The following is an 18,106-nucleotide window of genomic DNA, read 5'->3' on the forward strand; positions in this document are numbered from 1 at the left end:
AGATTTTTTTTAACTTTTTCATATATTTTATTGTAATTAATAGAAGGATTGCATATATTCACCAGATAGAAGGTGCATTATTTCGCAAACATTGATACTGTGTCTCATGTCTTGGTCCCCCATTTCCCTCCCCCACTCCCACCCCTCATCTTGTTTTCCCCCCTTCCCTATCCTATTTCAAATAACCAAATATGTATATGTACAATATATCAGATAACAAGGTAAAATACTGTAGCCATATGAGATAACCAAGGGATAGCAAAAGAGATGAGAGATAACATAGTACATTAAGGACAACAATCACTCATTACATGGCCTTTGTTTCTATATCCTGGAGGTCCTTTCATTTAGCATCTTCCTATATGGCCTTATGTGTCTAGGTTTTGCTCATTAGAGATTATTTTAAGCCATGTTCAACATACTCTCCCAGAGTTCCTGAAGAAGATTGAGACCCAGATGTCCACAACTATAAACTGCTTGGAAACATTTTCTTTATTTTTTCTTTGTGATAATATTGGGCTTGCATTTGAAAATTAAGCTGCAGGTCTAAAAGTTTATTAGCCTTATGGAAAAAAGGTAATATCACTTATAGTTAATTAACTAGGAAATACATGTTATATACAGAAAAATGTGAAATTATGAGAAGTACTGAGAGTTTTCACGCAGAGAAAAATGACAGAGGAAATACCACAATTCCATAAAAGGAGGGTTAGGTTTGGTTGTTTTTCATTTGAAATACAAGAACAGTTCGGTGAAGCTGCATGATAGGACATAAAAATTTGGATATGGATGGTGTTCAGGATGAGAGAAAGATAGTAGAGATTTCTATTTTACACCAAGAAGTGGTCAGATCTGGTGAATATAATGTAACCCTTCTATTAATTACAATAAAAATATATTTAAAAAAAGAAGTGGTCAATAAAGCTATGGAGATGGGTAAGGCCTTGAAGAACTAAGTATTAAGGTGGACACTGTTGATCTATGCTTGTAATCCTAGCTACTCAGGAGGCTGAGATCTGAGGATCGTGGTTCTTCCAGCCAGGGCAAAAAAGTCCATAAAACCCTTACCTCCAAAATCAGAAATGGAGCTATGGCTTAAAGTAGTAGTCTTGAGTACAAAACCCAGAGACTGCACCCAAGTCCTGAGATCAAGCCCTATGACTAACAAAACAAACAAAAAACTGAGTATTATACAGGAACAGGTGGCTCATGCCTGAAATCCTTACTACTCACATGGCTGAGACGTAGAAAATTACAGTTCGAATCCAATCTGGGCAGAAAAGTCAATGAGACTCCATCTCTAAACTGGCATAAAAGCTGGAATATAGGCATATCTCAGATAATAGATCTCCAACCAGCTGTGAGCAGAATAATCCAAGAGAGACCAATAGGCATATCTCAAAAAGATACTAGTAGACAATAATTTGTATTTTAGGGATGATTTTTTTTTATCATGGGACTTGAACTTGGCCTGGGCACTGACCCTGAGCTCTTCAGCTTAAGGCTGCCAACCTACCCTTGAGCCAAGCCCCACTTCCTGTTTTCTACAGGTTAACTGGAGATAAGAGTCTCAGGTCCTTTTGTGCCTGGGCTGGCTTTGAACCTTGATCCTCAGATCTCAGCCTCCTGAGTAGCTAGGATTATAGGCAAGAGGCACTGCAACCGGCTAGGGATGAATTTAATTGAATGGATCACTGAAATTTTTCCAGCTACTCATTATTGAATCAACAGATTTATATAGATTACATAATCTTCCTAGAAAGACCATGGTCTGGGAATATTAAAATTAGGGTAGTGCCAATAACTAGTTCCAGTGTTTTTATTGAAGTAATGTTATGATTCATCTCCTTGGTATGAAATTCCAGATCATTTTCTCTCATGATACTTTTCCTTATAGTAGTTTATTTATATGCACATTCACTATATTCTAAAGAGAATTAATCACTCCTCCCAGATCTCAAATAAAGGGTTTTGAATGCTGTTCTGCTCTAAACAAAGCCCTTATTGATGAATTTCACATAAAACCCATTATGTATTGAGGCATAATCAGCTTTACATAATTTAACATGTTAAGTGCCTACTGCAGTGTAGCGGCTGAGGCTAACTAGATATACTGTTAGGGAAAAAAATCAGACTGGCTGTTACCATATCTAAGGTACAGGCCCCTTATTCCTTAACTGTCAGATGCAGTTGGGGATAGAGAAAACAATTCCCTGGTGAGGAACTTGCCACTTTTTAATTGAAGAGGGTTTTGCTCACTGTGTAGCTCAGGTTGGACTCAAACTCATGATTTTCCTGCCTTGGCCTCTAAAGCTGCAATCATATTTATTTTCTTGTTGCTTGTGAGGCTTGAACTCAGGGCCTGGGTGCTGTCCCTGATCCTCTTTTTGTTCAAAGCTAGTGTTCTACCATATGAGCCACAGTACCATTTCCAGGTTTTGAGTGGTTTATTGGAGATAAAAGTCTCACGGGGACTTTTCTGCCCTGGCTGGCTTCCAGCTGCAATCCTCAGATCTTAGCCTCCTGAGTAGCTAGGATTACAGGCCTGAGCCACTGCTACCTACTCTATTTATCTATTTTGTTGTTGTTGGCTTGAGCACAGAGCCTGAGCCTGAGCACTGTCCCTGAACTTTTTTTTCCCCTCAAGGCTAGCACTCTAGCACTTGGAGCTGCAGCTTCACTTCCACTTTTCTGGTTATTAATTGGAAAGAAGAATCTCATGACTATCTTACCCAAGCTGGCTACAAACCAAGATCCTCAGATCTCAGCCTCCTAAGTAGCTAGGATTCCAGATGTGCGCCACCAACACCCAGCCATAGATACTTATTCATTTTTTTTATTTTTTGTGTATTTTTTGTGGGTCATGGGGCTTGAACTCTGGGCCTGCGTAGCTCAAGGCAGTACCCTACCCCTTGAGCCACAGCCTCACTTAATATCATGTTATTTTTTTATTATTTTTTTTCTAGTCCCAGGCTTGAGGTCTGGGTCTGAGCACTGTCCTTGGACTTTCCTCAAGGCTAGTGTTCTACCCTGAGCCACCGCACCGCTTCTGGCTTTTTCTATGTATGTGGTACCGAGGAATCGAACCTGGGTCTTTGTGCATGCTAGGCAAGCACTCTACCACTAGGCCAAACTCCCGGCCCAGAATATAATATTTTTAATGGAAAGTAATATTGTTGAGCTTACCCCACTTGTGTAAGGTGTTCCTTGCATGTTGAAAGTCTATTTTCTTGCCCTGCAAGGTGGCTCACGCCTGTAATCCTAGCTACTCAGGAGGCTGAGATCTGACGATCAAGGTTCAAAGCCAGCTCAGGCACAAAAGGACCTGAGACTCTTATCTCCAGTTAACCTGTAGAAAATGGGAAATGGGGCTTGGCTCAAGGGTAAGGCGGTAGCCTTGGGCTGAAGAGCTCAGGGACCAGTGCCCAGGCTGAGTTCAAGCCCCATGACCCACCCAAAAAAACAAAAAAGAAAGTCTATTTTCTTAGGGTCAACCTGCATCCTGTTGACTTTAAATGGAATCAATATATAATGGAAAATATGAAAATAAGTTATTATTGATAGTATGTGCAAACCAAGGCTGTGCTTTTCATGTTCACGACTTCCGTGTTCTTTTGTTCTTTTATGCAAATAATCTTACCTTTTCATTTGTTGGGCTTTTCATTGCTTCTAGACGCCAAGGACTTACTGTTGTGCTAACACTGAAGACCTGGAAACAGTCATTCACTATGTTCACAGCTTGTTCCCTTCTGCTCCTTTTCTGGCAGCAGGTGTTTCAATGGGAGGGTAAGGTTTTTCTCTTTCTAATATATCTGGAGAGAAGCAGTCCTCCTATCTATCTCTTTCAGAGGACTATAAGCTAGCTAGAGATTTTAGAGAAAGTGTTTGCTTATTTGTATCTCATGGCGTGGTTGAGAAAACAAGGAAGGAAGGAATTCAGGTAATTCAGTAATGAATTCAGGTGTTTGTATGTGTTTGGGTATTGGGGCTTCAACTCAGGGCCTGGGTGCTGTCCCTTACTTTTTTTTTCCTTCACAGCTGGTGTTCTACCTCTTAAGCCACAGCTCTACTTGTGGCTTTTTAGTGTTTATTAATTGGAGATAAGAGTCTTAGGGACTTTTTTGCCTGAGCTTGTTTCCAACCGCAATCCTCAGACATTAGCCTCTTGATAGCTAGGGTTACAGTTGTGAGCCACTATACCCAGCATTCAGATAAATGTCAGGTAAATGTTACTATTTCCCTTGGCTAGGTGGTAGTAAAGGTAGTTTCCTGGGGCCCCAGGGGATGCCTGACCCCCCCCCCCGGAGATGATTTGCAGCTCTCCACTGCATGTTGCCCCTCTGATTCCCTGCATTCAGACTCAGGATTTATATCATAACATCCGTCATTCTAGTTGCAGAAACAATCACTCTCCATGGCAGTGGCCTTTCAAAGTATCTCGAGGTTTACTTTATTTTGATTTGATTTGCTTTGGTTTGGTTTCTGGGCAAATGGAACTGGAATTTTGTTATTCATCTACTGTAGCTGCTATTTTAAACATAATACTGGGGTTTGTGCTGCTTACCCTTACAGTGGGATTTATCTAGAACAGTTATTTGCTGTGTTGATATTTAGACTTGTTTCTACTACTAATTATTATAATTGTATTGAGCTTAAGGAAAATTAACAGTCTTAGCTAGTACTTTATGTGTCTTAAATCTTCTACACCACTATCCAAACCTGTTTTTAATTTAACGTGTTTTTTTTGTATGTTGGATATTAAGCTCAGGACTTCTTGTATGCTAGGCAAATGCTGGACTGCTTGGCTCTATCCCAAACTGCTTTGTAAAATCAAAAAACACTTAAAGTGAAGACTAATATTTTTCTTGAATTTGTAAAGGATTTATCTATCATTTTGGTTTTCAGAGTATCTTAGGAAAATATATATTTGAAAATGAACAATCATTGCAAATGTTGGACTCTGAAAAGTAGGTTTTAGCAAGAGCATTTTAGAGTCTGATAAACATGCATTAGCATGGAAGGTCTGACTTGACCTACAAAAGGAAGACATCAGAATCAATGCAGAAAACCCAGGCAGAATTTCTCAGTTTTGCTTCACCGGCAGAATGTAGCATTTTTCCCCCTTAACATGAGCCCTTGAGGGGTGGGGGAAATACTGGACTTTTATCCCTTAGTCATATAAATTCTTGGCTTCTTTTTTTTTTTTTAAGGCCAGACCTTACATAAACAGACCCAGATTCTTTTCAGAAGCTCCTGGGAAGTGTGTATTCATGCCACATTGAAGCCTTGGTGCCTAAAGGCAGAAAGTGACCGCTGATTTTTTACAGCTGGTTGAATGTTAATGTCATATGAATTATTTGAGTGGAGCACGCTTTCCAGTTGCCTAGCACTACAACACATTCCCAGATGGGCACACCATTCGGGAGCAGTTTTTTCAAGCTTGACAATTGTGTTTTCTTTTGTTTCCCTTTAGAGGTGGAACTGACAAAAGCATGGTCTAGGGAGAATCATATGCTCAGTGACTGTGGACTTGGGTAGTCCCCATGCCTGTGAGGCTAGGTGCCAAGGGCCAGCTTTCAGCCAGAACTGTGTATGGCCAGGGAGCCCATGCCTCTCTAGACCTGGACTCTAGTATCCCAAAAAATTGATAAGCAAACTTTGAAAATTAATTTAAAAAGCTGAATACTATGCTGGGTGTAGTGGCTCACATCTGTAATCTTAGCTACTCAGAAGGCTGAGATCAGAAGACTGTGGTTCAAAGCCTGCTCAGGCACTAGAGATTCTTCTCTCTAATTAACCAGTAGAAAGGGGAAGTGGGGCTGTGGCTCCAGGAGTAAGGTGGTAGCCTTGAGCTGAAGAGTTCAGAGACAGGGTCCAGGCCCAGAGTTCAAGCCCCATGACCAATTAAAAAAAAAACAAAGCTGGATACTGGTGGCTCTGAAGATCACAGTTCAGAGCTACCTCCAGCAGCAAAGTCTGTGAGAGTCTCAACTCTAATTCACCCCTGAAAAGCCAAAAATGGAGCTAAGGCTCAGTTAGTAGAACACTGACCTAGAAGAATAAAGCAGGCCCTCAATTCAAGCTCCATTACCAGCACATATGCACACAACACATACACATACACTATTTCCAAATATGTATATATATATACACAAATATAAAAATATAATAAAAAATAGAGACTCTTCAGCTTCACTAATTAGCAACACGTAATTTGTTTCATTATCATCCTCTTTACATTCTTTCCTAAGGCTATTATCAACTGAATCTCAGACATTATATATTAATATTTCACCTGAGGCTGAAGCTGTAATACAGGAGTAGAACAACTTGATTAGCATGGACCAGGTCTGGATTCAGTACCACAAAATAAGTAGTTCAGTTGGGTTAGTTCTTGGTCTTTGTGCTAAGGTCAAGCGTAGTATTGTTCTGTTTGTTTTAATGTCTGACAAATTTTCATTCGTATATATTAAGTACAGCTTGGAGCAGGGAGGTGGAGGATAGAACAAGAGCTTATTCTGCTGATGCCATCCATCTGCCCGGTATTGTAATATGTAATACTTTCAGAAATGGCACACATATAGGTCTCTCTCTCTCTCTCTCTCTCTCTCTCTCTCTCTCTCTCTCTCTCTCTCTCTCTCTCTCTCTCTCTCTCTCTTTCTCTCTCTCTCTCTCTCTCTCTCATCTCTCTCTCTCATCTCTCTCTCTCTCTCATCTCTCGTCTCTCATCTCTCTCTAGTCTCTCATCTCTCTCTCGTCTCTCTCTCTCTCTCGTCTCTCTGTCTCTCTGCCTGGGTGCTGTCCCTGAGCTCTTCAGCTCAAGGCTACTGCTCTACCACAGTGCCACTTCCGGTTTTCTGGTGGTTAATGGGAGATAAGAATCTCATGTACTTTTGTGCCCAAGCTGGCTTTGAACAGCGATCCTCAGATCTCAGCCTCCTGAGTAGCTAGGATTACAGGTATGAGTCACCGGCACCCAGTTTTGGTTGGTATATTTAAAAGGAATCTCTAAACTTGGCCCTGGTAACTCACACCTATAATCCAAGTTATTCAGGAGGCTGAAATCTGATCATTTTGGTTCAAAGCCAGGCCCAACAGACAAATCTGAGAGACTCTTAACCTGCAAAAAGCCAGAACTGGAGTTGTGGCTCCAGTGGTAGAGCATCAGCTATGAACAAGGCCCTGAGTTAAAACTCTATTACTGGCAAGAATAAATACAAATAAGAAGGATTTCTATTAAACAACCACATCAACTAGAGGTGTGACTCAAGTGGCAGATCAGTATCCTTGAGGAAGCTAAACAAAACAAAAACAAATGAAAAGTAAAAGGACTAGAGGTGTGGCTCAAGCAGTAAAGCACCTGTCAAGTTCAAACCCCAGGACACAAGCAAACAAAAATTCACAGCACCTTTATCACACCTGAACAAAAATAACGGTAATTCCTAAGTGTCATCAACTATTCAATGTGTGGTCACATTTATCCACTTATCTGTGTTCATTTGATTTTATGGTTATAGAGTTCAAGAGCCAGATAACCTTAAGATTTTCATGCTTCTTAAATCCCTTAATTATGATTTGTTCTCTTTTTCCTCTTTTAGATTTTTTTCTTTTATTAAGAAAACGAGGTCCTTTTACTTTTACTGTCAAAGTAAAACAACCATTTGGGGAGAAACTATCAGCTTTACATTGATCCTCAATAATAAATGAAAATGATTCCTTCCTATATGGTGCTGTCTGTTTCTGGATTTTTCTAACTCTGAGTTTCCCTTCCAACCCTGGTAATTTCTGCATTTTATCAGCTGCCCAGCCATATCTGACATCCTACTAGGGCCTCTTAACTTAGAAGTCTAAACATTTTACAGGAGAGGAAGTATTATCCTCTAAATGGTTTAGTGAACCATGGAAAAGTATGCAAGTAGTACCGTCATTAGAGTCATTTTCAAGGGCTATCTTGAGAGATATGACCAATCAATCACTAAATTTACTGTTTCTCCCCAATTTTAGAATGCTGCTTCTGAATTACCTAGGCAAAACTGGGCCCAAAACTCCTTTGATGGCAGCTGCAACTTTTTCAGTTGGTTGGAATACTTTCGCCTGCTCAGAGTCACTGGAGAAACCACTGAACTGGCTGCTTTTTAATTACTATTTGACAACCTGTCTCCAGTCCTCAGTTAATAAGTAAGTCATCTTTAACATTTTTTGTCTGCGAACATTTTAGATTATATAACATTTTAGATTATTCCAACAGGATAAAAATTTTAAAATATAATACTGCCAGTATATGTCTATTTATTTATATGTTATGTGTATTTATACTATTGTATCAAAATATTATCTATATTATAAATGCATGTATAAACAAAACTGTAAGCAGAAACTAAAAATATGGATAAAAGTCATAATGTTTTTGTTTATTCCCAGTGAATTGTCTTATATAACTCTTGAATTAGACATCACTAAGTCTAAATTATTCTAAAAGACTAAAAATAAAAACATCAATATAGAATGTGTTAGGTAAGATTATGGAATGTCTAGATTTTCTACTTGTTCATCTTGTCAAGACCTAATTCTTTCCCAGGAAGTAAGTAATGTATTATGTGCTTTCTTTCTTTGTCACTTGTGGGACTTGAACTCAGGGCCTGGGCACTGTCCCTGAGCTCTTTTGCTCAAGGCAAGCACTCTACCACTGTGAGCCACAGCTCTACTACTGGATTTTAAGTGGTTAATTAGAGATAAGAAACTCACAGGGACTTTTCTGCCCCAGCTGTCTTCAAGTAGTGATCCTCAGATCTCAGCCTCCTGAATGACTAGGATTTGAATTTAAGGTGTGAGCCACTAATGCCTGACTTCAAGTGCCTTTCATCGTTGAATGTGTTGAATGTATAACTACTTATGTACTTATGAGCATGGCCTGGTTTAGAAATATGAGAATGCAATTCACATGCATTGTCAACTCACAGTTTTTTAAATTACTAAAATGGCATATTTACATTAATATTTCTGAAATTTATGTATCTTCTAACAAATTAGCATATTAGAAAAGAACTTAAACCTCTAATACTGAATTGTACCTCCAGTCATATCATTCTACCCCTTGAAATGCACTGATAGGTTTAAACTTTAAATAAAAGTGCAATTAATTCGTGCACGACTCATTGAAAACAATACTTATCCTGAAAGTTGACATTAAACATTGACTTTAACCTTGTTTCCTAAATTACAGATCTTAATTATACATATTGCTAAATATGTTCAGTCATCCTATCATGGTGATGATAAAAAATGATCTTACATGTGGTCACTGAAATGTGGACAATAGCATGGAGAGTGAAATGGGATTTGAATTGAAATACCACTTGAGGGACTTGAGATATAGTTCAGTTGTGGAGTACATGTTCAAGTTCCAGTGAAAAATAGAGACTATAAAAATACATAAATATGGGGCTGGGAGTTTGGGCTAGTGGTAGAGTGCTTGCCTAGCATACATGAAGACCTGGGTTCAATTCCTCAGTAACACATACATAGAAAAAAGCTAGAAGTGGTGCTGTGGCTCAAGTGGTAGAGCTCTACCCTTGAGAAAACCCAAGGACAGTGATCAAGCCCAGAACTTATAAAAAATAAAAATACATAAATATAATAAAAAGATATATATATATATAAATGTATAACCATTTATAAGTACATAAAATGCTTTGCACAAGAAAAATACCAACATTTCAAAAATAATTACGTAGGGCCGGGAGTCTGGCCTAGTGGTTAAAGTGCTTGCCTAGCATGCATGAAGACCCGGGTTTGATTCCTCGGTACCACATACATAGAAAAAAAAGCCGGAAGTGGTGCTGAGGCTCAAGTGGTAGAGCTCTAGCCTTGAGAAAGTCCAAGGACAGTGCTCAGGCCCTGAGCTCAAGCCCAGGACTGGCAAAAAAAAATAATAATAATTACCTAGTGCTGGGAGTTTGGCCTACTGATAGAGTGCTTGTCTAGCATGCATGAAGACCCAGGCTTGGTTCCTTGGTACCACATACATAGTAAAAAGTCAGTAATAGTGCTGTAGTTCAAGTGCTAGAGTGCCACAGTGCTCAGGACTGAGCACTTGAGTTCAAGCCCCAGGACTGGCAAAAAAAAAAAGTATGTAAAAATATAAATTCAAATTTATATTATTATAATTTTTTAATGTCCCCATAGTGTCATCAATTGAAAGCTTATAACTAAACTGAGATCTTTAACCAGACTGACTTATTGGCATCAGCAGGTATAATTCCTTATGAAACAATATTTGTTTATATTACTGCGAATACATGTTAAACTGTATAACTATTTGAAAAAACAAGTGTTTTAAGTCTTCTTTGAGACTACAACAGACACATTTAGAAAGGAATAATACCTCTATCTTGACAACATGTAGGTTTTTTTTCCAAAATAAGCAAAATAAACATTTCCATTTCTTGGTTCATAACAAACAAAAAAGGGAGTTTAAAAAATAATCTCAGCCAGACTCACGCCTGTAATCCTAGCTACTCAGAAGGCTGAGATCTGAGGATTGTGGTTCAAAGCCAGCCCTGTCAGGAGAGTCTAGCCTCTTATCTACAATTGACTCCCAGACAAACAGAAGTGGTATTGTGGCTCAAAGTGGTAGAGCACTAGCCTGAGTGAAAAAGCTCAGAGATAGTGCCCAGGCCCTGAATTCAAACCCTACAACCACCACCAACAACAAAATTAAATTAGTCTTAGGGCTGGACACATAGTCAAGTGATACACCATCTGCTTAACAAGTGCTCTAATTTTCTTCAATTGCCTTACTACTCCCAACAATAATGATACCTCACAATATCATATACGTCTCTTTCTGTATCTAATTAAGCATACATTTTTTACATACCAACTTTGTGCTCTGAGCGAGGTTATTTACTTGTATGATTGAGATAGGAATGACCTTAATTTTTAGTTTTGAAATTCTTTTGTTCCAGGCACCGGCATATGTTTGTTAAACAAATTGATATGGATCATGTCATGAAGGTAGGTGAAAAACTTCATGTAATATTTTAAGTTTTTCCTTTTTATTCCAAGACTCGACAGAATTGGTTTTTGTTTTTCAGGCCAAGTCTATTAGAGAGTTTGATAAGCGATTCACCGCAGTCATGTTTGGATACCAAACAATTGATGACTATTATACCGATGCCAGTCCAAACCAGAGGCTGAAGTCAGTAAGAATTCCTGTGCTGTGCCTGAATTCTGTGGATGATGTTTTCTCACCTAGTCATGGTAAAATTAACATCTATGAATATATTTGTACATGATTTAAATTTTATTCTTCTTTATTTATTTTGCCAGTCCTGTGGCTTGAGCTCACGGCCTGAGAATTGTCCTTGGGCTTTCTCAAGGCTAGCACTCTACTACTTGAGCCACAGCACCATTTCTGGCTTTTTCTATGTATGTGGGGTGCTGAGGAATCAAACCCGGGTCTTTGTGCATGCTAGGCAAGCATTCTTACCAGTAGGCAAAACTGCCAGCCCCATGATTTAAATTTTAAAAGCCCATTCTTTATAAAGAGATGCAGTGATTTTTTTTTTGCCAGTCCTGGGCTTGAGCTCAGGGCCTGAGCACTATCCTTGGACTTTCTCAAGGCTAGAGCTTTACCACTTGAGCCTCAGCACCATTTCTGTTTTTTTTCTATGTATGTGGTACCGAGGAATCGAACCCGGGTCTTCGTGCATGCTAGGCAAACACTCTACCACTAGGCCAAACTCCCTGCCCTTGCAGTGATTTTTTTAAAAAGCCAATTATCTAATGTTTTATATTATGATAAAAACAAAAACTAGTCAAGGTGGGTGCTAGTGGCTCATGCCTGTATTCCCAGCTACTCAGGAGGCTGCTATTTGAAGATCAGTTTACGGCTAACCCAGGCAGAGATGTCCATGAAATTCTTACCTCCAATTAAGTGCCAAAAAAGATAGAAGTGGAGATATAGTTCAAGTAGTACGGTGGGACAGTGCCCAGGTTCTGAGTTTAAACCCCAGAACTGGCATGCCAAGTGTGGGAGTATATCAGACAGGAGGATTCAGGCCAGTCTGAACTACAGAGTAAATTCAAGGCCATTCTGTGCTATGTTTCAAGACCTGGTCCAAAAACAAAACAAACAAACAAAAAACAAGAAGAACAACTTAATTTAAAAACAAAAAAACATGATCTGGGAACCGGTGGCTCCCTGTAATCCTAGACACTCAGGAGACTGAGATTTGAAAAGGCAGCCCACGCAGGAAAGTTCATGAGACTTATCTCCAATCAAGGATTATGAAAGACACACACACACACACACACACACACACACACACACACACACACACACACACACACACACACACACACACCTTAATGCTCATCATGTAGTGTCTGATGTTTCTATCACTCTGAAATGTTTTCAGAATTTCTTTAGTCCCTTATAAGATCCAGGGCACGGGCCGGGAGTTTGGCCTAGTGGTTAAAGTGCTTGCCTAGCATGCATGAAGACCTGGGTTCGATTCCTCAGTACCACATACATAGAAAAAAGCCAGAAGTGGTGCTGAGGCTCAAGTGGTAGAGCTCTAGCCTTGAGAAAGTCCAAGGACAGTGCTCAGGCCCTGAGCTCAAGCCCAGGACTGGCAAAAAAATAAATAAATAAAGATCCAGGACAATGTTCTACTTGTTTTATTAACCTTTCCTTCTTACAAATGCACAGTTCTTTTCTTTACCTTAGAAGAACATTGGCTCTTTTTCCTAGGCTTGATGTAAAAATCAATGTTAATAAATTATTTAATAAAAAAGAAATAATTTTAAAAAACAGTAAAAAAAAAAAAAGAATTTGAAAATTTCCTTACCTGTTAACCTGAGTTAACCTGAGAATGAACTTGAGACTTTAGAAGCATAGTGAGCTTGAGTATGTCAATGATGGGAGCAAATTTAAAGGCAAACAGTTTCTCTGCTGGATATTAAAGAAAGGAAAAATATTCCAAAATTAACTTTTTTCCCTCTTAATTTGAGAAGTAATCTAGTAATCTATTGAAACAATTTAAGATGTTGAAAAGTAATTGCATTGCCTTAAGGATCTATCAGCTAGATTCTTAGGAATTTTCAAAAAACATTTTATGAATAAGGCACTGGTGGTCATGCCTAGCAATTCAGGAAGCTGAGATCTGAGTCAGAAAAGTTTATGAGACTCTAATCTCATTAACTACTGAAAAAGCCAGAAGTAAAGCTGTGGCTCAAGTGGTATGGAGCTGTTCTTGGGCACAAAAGCTCAAGGACAGTGTCTAGACCTGAGTTCAGATCCCAGGACTGGCACAAAAAAAAAAAAAAGAAAGAAAAGAAAAGACTTCAGGCCATGGATTACAGATCAGAAAACGAAACCGGAAATTTAAAACTCAGTTTATTTTTATTGAACCAAAAAAACCCAGAAAACAAAAAAACCTTTGGGCGACTGAGTACAGGTCAGAAAATGAACTTAAAACTCAGATAATTATTTAGCATATTTTATTGGATTAAATACTGATTATTTAGCATATTTTTATTGGATTAAAATTGTCTTGTTTTGCTGGGCACGGTGGCTCTCTCCTATAATTCTAGCTACTCTGGAGACTGAGATCTGAGGATCACTGTTCAAAGCCTGCCCGGGTTCTAAAGAACATGAGACTCTTATTTCCAATTAATCCCTAGAAAACAGAAAGTGGGGCTGTCAAGGGTAGGGCTGTAGCCTTGAGCTGAAGAGCTCAGGGACAACGCCTAGGCCCAGGAGTAGGGCGGTAGCCTTGAGCTGCAGAGCCCAAGGACAGGGCTCAGGCAGTTCAAGCCCGGTGACCACTACTACCACCACCACCAACAAAAAATTGTTTGGGGCTGGAAGTTTGGCCTAGTGGTAGAGTGCTTGCCTAGCATGCACAAAGACCTGGCTTTGACTCTTTGATACCACATACATAGAAAAAGCCAGAAGCAGTGCTGTGGCTCAAGTGGTAGAGCTCTAGCCTTGAGAAAGCCCAAGGACAGTGCTCAGGCCCTGAATACAAGCCCCAGGACAGGCAAAAAAAAAAAAAAAAAAGTCTTTTTTTTTTTTAATTCTTTTTTTTTTTTATTTCATTGGCCTTGCTAGCAACAAAAATTTCCCAATGTTTGGATCTGACTCACTAGGGTGAAGTTTAAACTTATTATTTCTTATTATTTCCCAAGCCATTTAAATAGTCTTTCCAAACTGAAAATAGTGTACAATTGTCTGCAGTCTGGGAGACTGGCAGCCAGCATGATTCACATGACTCATGCTTTGTTCTGATATGACTGTAACTATCAGTAACAGATACTTCTGTGTAGGGATTGGGGAAAACTAAGCAGTAGTGTGTATGCTTAGCATTCATGAGGGTTCAGGCCTCAGCATGAATACAGATACAATCATTGTTTGTATTCTAAGCATATGAAAAGAAAGAAAATAAGGCTGAGGGCTTGGCTCAAGTAGCAGAGCATTTGCCTATCAAGCACAAGACCTTGAGTTCAAACATAGGTACTAAGAAATCAAATCTGCTGGGCACTGGTGGCTCATACCTATAATCCCAGCTATAATCTTAGCTACTCAGGAAGCAGATCTGAGTATCAAGGTTTGATGTCAACCCAGGTAGAAAAGCTTTTATCTCTAATTAGAGGTAAGAGAAAAAGCTAGAAGTAGAAATGTAATTCAAATGATAGAGCACCAGCCTTGAGCAACAAAGCTCAGTGAAAGCACAAGGCCCTGAGTTCAAGCCTCCTTACTGGCACAAACAAAAAAAGCAAGAAAAAAAAAGAGAAAACCTTTAATTCGTGTCCTTTATAAAACTTATTCTCAGGATTGATTTTGTACAACCCATGAAAAGACAGCAATTACTGGTGACATATCTAATATTTAATATAGCAACTTTATTTTCAAAACAAAGTATATTTCATAAGTGGCACTGTGGCTCAAGGGTAGGATGGTAGCCTTGAGCTGAATCGCTCAGGGACAACACCTACGCCCAGTGTTCAAGCCCCACCAACAACAAAATAAATAAAAAATAAATAAAGTATTTTTCTCTAGAATATAAATAAAAATTTAAAGAAGGAAAAATGATCTTCCCTCTTGCAGCTAGAGATAAATACTGTTGACATTTGAGTAAATTTTTTTGTTGCTATCTGTATGTTTTGGGGTTTGTTTGTTTGTTTGTTTTCAGTGGGTTGTGGGGCTTGAACTCAGGGCCTAGGTGCTATCCTTGAGTTTTTTTGCTCACAGCTAGCACTCTGCTACTTTGAACCACAGTTTCATGTCCAGTTTTCCTGTGATTAATTGGAGATAATTTTGTGCCTGGGCACAAAAGGACCTGAGACTCTTATCTCCAATTAACCTCTAGAACACAGTAGGAAGTGGGGCTTGGCTGAAGGGTAGGTTGGTAGCCTTGAGCTGAAAAGCTCAGGGACAGCGCCCAGACCAAGTTCAAGCCCCATGACCCATTAAAAAAAAAAAAAAGATTCTCCTGGATTATCCCTGCCCAGACTGGCTTTGAACCATAATCCTCAGATCTCAGCCTTCTGATTAGCTAGGATTATTAATGTGAACCACCAATATTCATCTTCTATACACTTCTAGTATAAAAATTGTAATGCCTCATTTTGAGCCTTTACATAGCTGCCAATTGGCTTTAGGGATATAACTTCATGTAAAGTTAACCACAAATCATGCATAATAATTTACAACTCCCACAAATGTGCCAAGATTAATTTCTCAAGGCAAGATTCAGGTATATACTTGTGTTACAATTAAATATTGGATTGGTTCTTCTCAAAATGATGGTCCTCTATACATGTGTATAAATATGAACTATTCTAAGAAAATAAGTGGCTTCTATAAATTAGTAAGACTCATTCAACTTAGTCATACTCATTACAATATTTGTTTAATGGTGTGTGATTCATATTTAGAAAGGATGAAGAGTATGTTTTTCTTAATAAAAATGGTAATGATTCTTTTCTCCCCTCCTCCCCCTTTCTACTTCCTTTCTCCTGGCTTTTTCTTCAAGCTATTCCGATAGAAACAGCTAAGCAAAATCCTAATGTGGCGTTGGTCCTTACTTCTTATGGAGGCCATATTGGTTTTCTGGAGGGAATCTGGCCAAGGCAATGCACTTACATGGATCGTGTCTTCAAGCAGTTCGTGCAGGCCATGGTTGAGCATGGACATGAACTCTCTCACATGTAGTTCTGTGCATTATGTCTGAATCACCATTTTAAAGGCAGCTCAGCTTAGTGCACAAATTTTAACCACTGTCTAGAAAGTAAAAAAGCCAGCAGATGGGTGAAGAGGTCCAGAATGACATGCAAAAATGACTTTTTAGGAAAACAAAACCACTTTGTAGCAAGAAATTATAGTTTAGATAGTTACTTATGTAGATGTTATTTTTACTATGCCTTACCAAATATGACCTTAAATAAAGTAGTCTGTATGTACATGGAATTGCACTTAACCAAAACTACTGTGTAAAAAGATTTTAATTCCTCAGGGTTTTAATTTAGGCTAGTGTTTTTTTAGATTACTCATTTTAAGTGACTTAATTGTACCTTAATAATTGTTCAAAGGGTTTTGTTTTACTTGAACGTAAGTTATAAAATGGCACATTCCTAAGGGTATTTATACTTGAATGGTAATGTGAAAACTGAAATAAGATACAATACAAAGCGCTAAATCTTTTATGTGTTCTAACTTTAATGACAAGTGCAACAATATTAGCCTGACCTCTGTACATGCTCTTCTACTTTAATAATATATTAGGGCTGATTTATGTTTTATAATGATTATAATTTACATGCTTATTTTTAAAATAGTATATGTGCATATATATGAATAATATTAAAATCTATTATTTTAAATTGTTTCTTTGCAATTTTTTCATCTGCAAAAAGGAACTGGGAAATAATTATGATAGTTTCATAAAAGAATTAGCAAGAAAACTTGAAATTGTTTCCAGAATATTAGGCTTGCTTCATTTATGCCAATTAAGAATATTTTCAGAATTGAATTCTAGAGGCTTATGCGTCTAATCCTAGCTACTCAAGAGGCTGAAATCTGAGGATTGCACTTTGAAGCCAATCTGAGAAGGAAAGTCTGTGAGATTTTTTTTTCCAGTTAAGTATCCAAATGTCAGAAGTGGAGCTGTGGCTCAAGTGGCAGTGTGCCAACCTTGAATGAAAAAGCTAATGAACAATACCTAAGCCCTGAGTTGAGAGCCATACAGACAGACACAGAGACAGATAATACTTTCTGTAACAAGACACCCAACAGTGGCTCAAGTAATAATATTAAATTTGGGGCTAATGGTATAGCTTAGTGGTAGAATGTATGATTACTTTAGCAAATATAAGATTTGTTTCCCTAGTGTGACACACACATAAACATATGATAGATAGATAGATAGATAGATAGATAGATAGATAGATAGATAGACTGACAGACAGACAGACAGACAGAAAGACAGACAGAAAGACAGACAGAAAGACATATTAATAATCTTGCTAGTAAGTTATCACAGTCTCCTGGTAGGCAAAACATGGCTGTCAGGGACTTCTTAATGTCATCAGAGCAAAACTGTTTCTTTCCCATCTTTATCAGGGTGGCTACTGATCTCCAGGACATAGGGTAGCTGTTGCAACTCCTGATATCACTGTATGTGTGTAGTCCTGAACATTGGGCCTAGGCATTATTCCTGAGGTTGTTTTACTTTGTTTTGGTTTTTGCTCCAGACTAGCAATGGCTAGCAGTGTACCACTTGAGCCAAACCTCCACTGTCTTTTTTTTGTTTTTGTTTTTTTTGGTAGTTGAGTGTCATGTGTTTTTTTTATTTTTCCTGGTCTTGCTTTGAACCACAGTCCTCAGATCTCAACTTCTAGAGTGGCTAGACAGAAGTGAGCCACTGACGCTGACATCATATTTGTTTAGAGAAGGAAATGGTAGGAGTAGGGCCAGACACAGTTGCCTACCCTTTTGGAAAAATGAAAACTTTCCTAGAAGTCTTGTATTTATAGCTAGTAGAACTGTGTCACATGTCCACCCAGATGGCGTGCAAGACTGGGAATACAAGTACATAAA

The 18,106-nt window shown here is 38.6% G+C and overlaps 1 protein-coding gene across 1 annotated transcript in view; it reads left to right on the forward strand.

The window, feature by feature from the left end:
* The window catches only part of Abhd3 (abhydrolase domain containing 3, phospholipase), a 49,229-nt gene extending 32,339 nt beyond the window's left edge, over window positions 1–16,890 (forward strand). The window contains exons 5-9 of the mRNA XM_090353353.1: window positions 3,674–3,786; window positions 8,005–8,178; window positions 10,968–11,016; window positions 11,097–11,262; window positions 16,044–16,890. Of these exons, the coding sequence (XP_090209479.1) occupies window positions 3,674–3,786; window positions 8,005–8,178; window positions 10,968–11,016; window positions 11,097–11,262; window positions 16,044–16,222 (681 nt within the window). The 3' untranslated portion in view covers window positions 16,223–16,890. The remainder of the gene's footprint in view (window positions 1–3,673; window positions 3,787–8,004; window positions 8,179–10,967; window positions 11,017–11,096; window positions 11,263–16,043) is intronic.
* The last annotated feature ends 1,216 nt before the right edge of the window (window positions 16,891–18,106 follow it).

The sequence above is a fragment of the Megascapheus bottae genome, chromosome 19 (assembly GCF_031878675.1).
Source record: "Megascapheus bottae isolate mThoBot1 chromosome 19, mThoBot2.hap1, whole genome shotgun sequence".
Classification (NCBI taxonomy): Eukaryota; Metazoa; Chordata; class Mammalia; order Rodentia; family Geomyidae; genus Megascapheus; species Megascapheus bottae.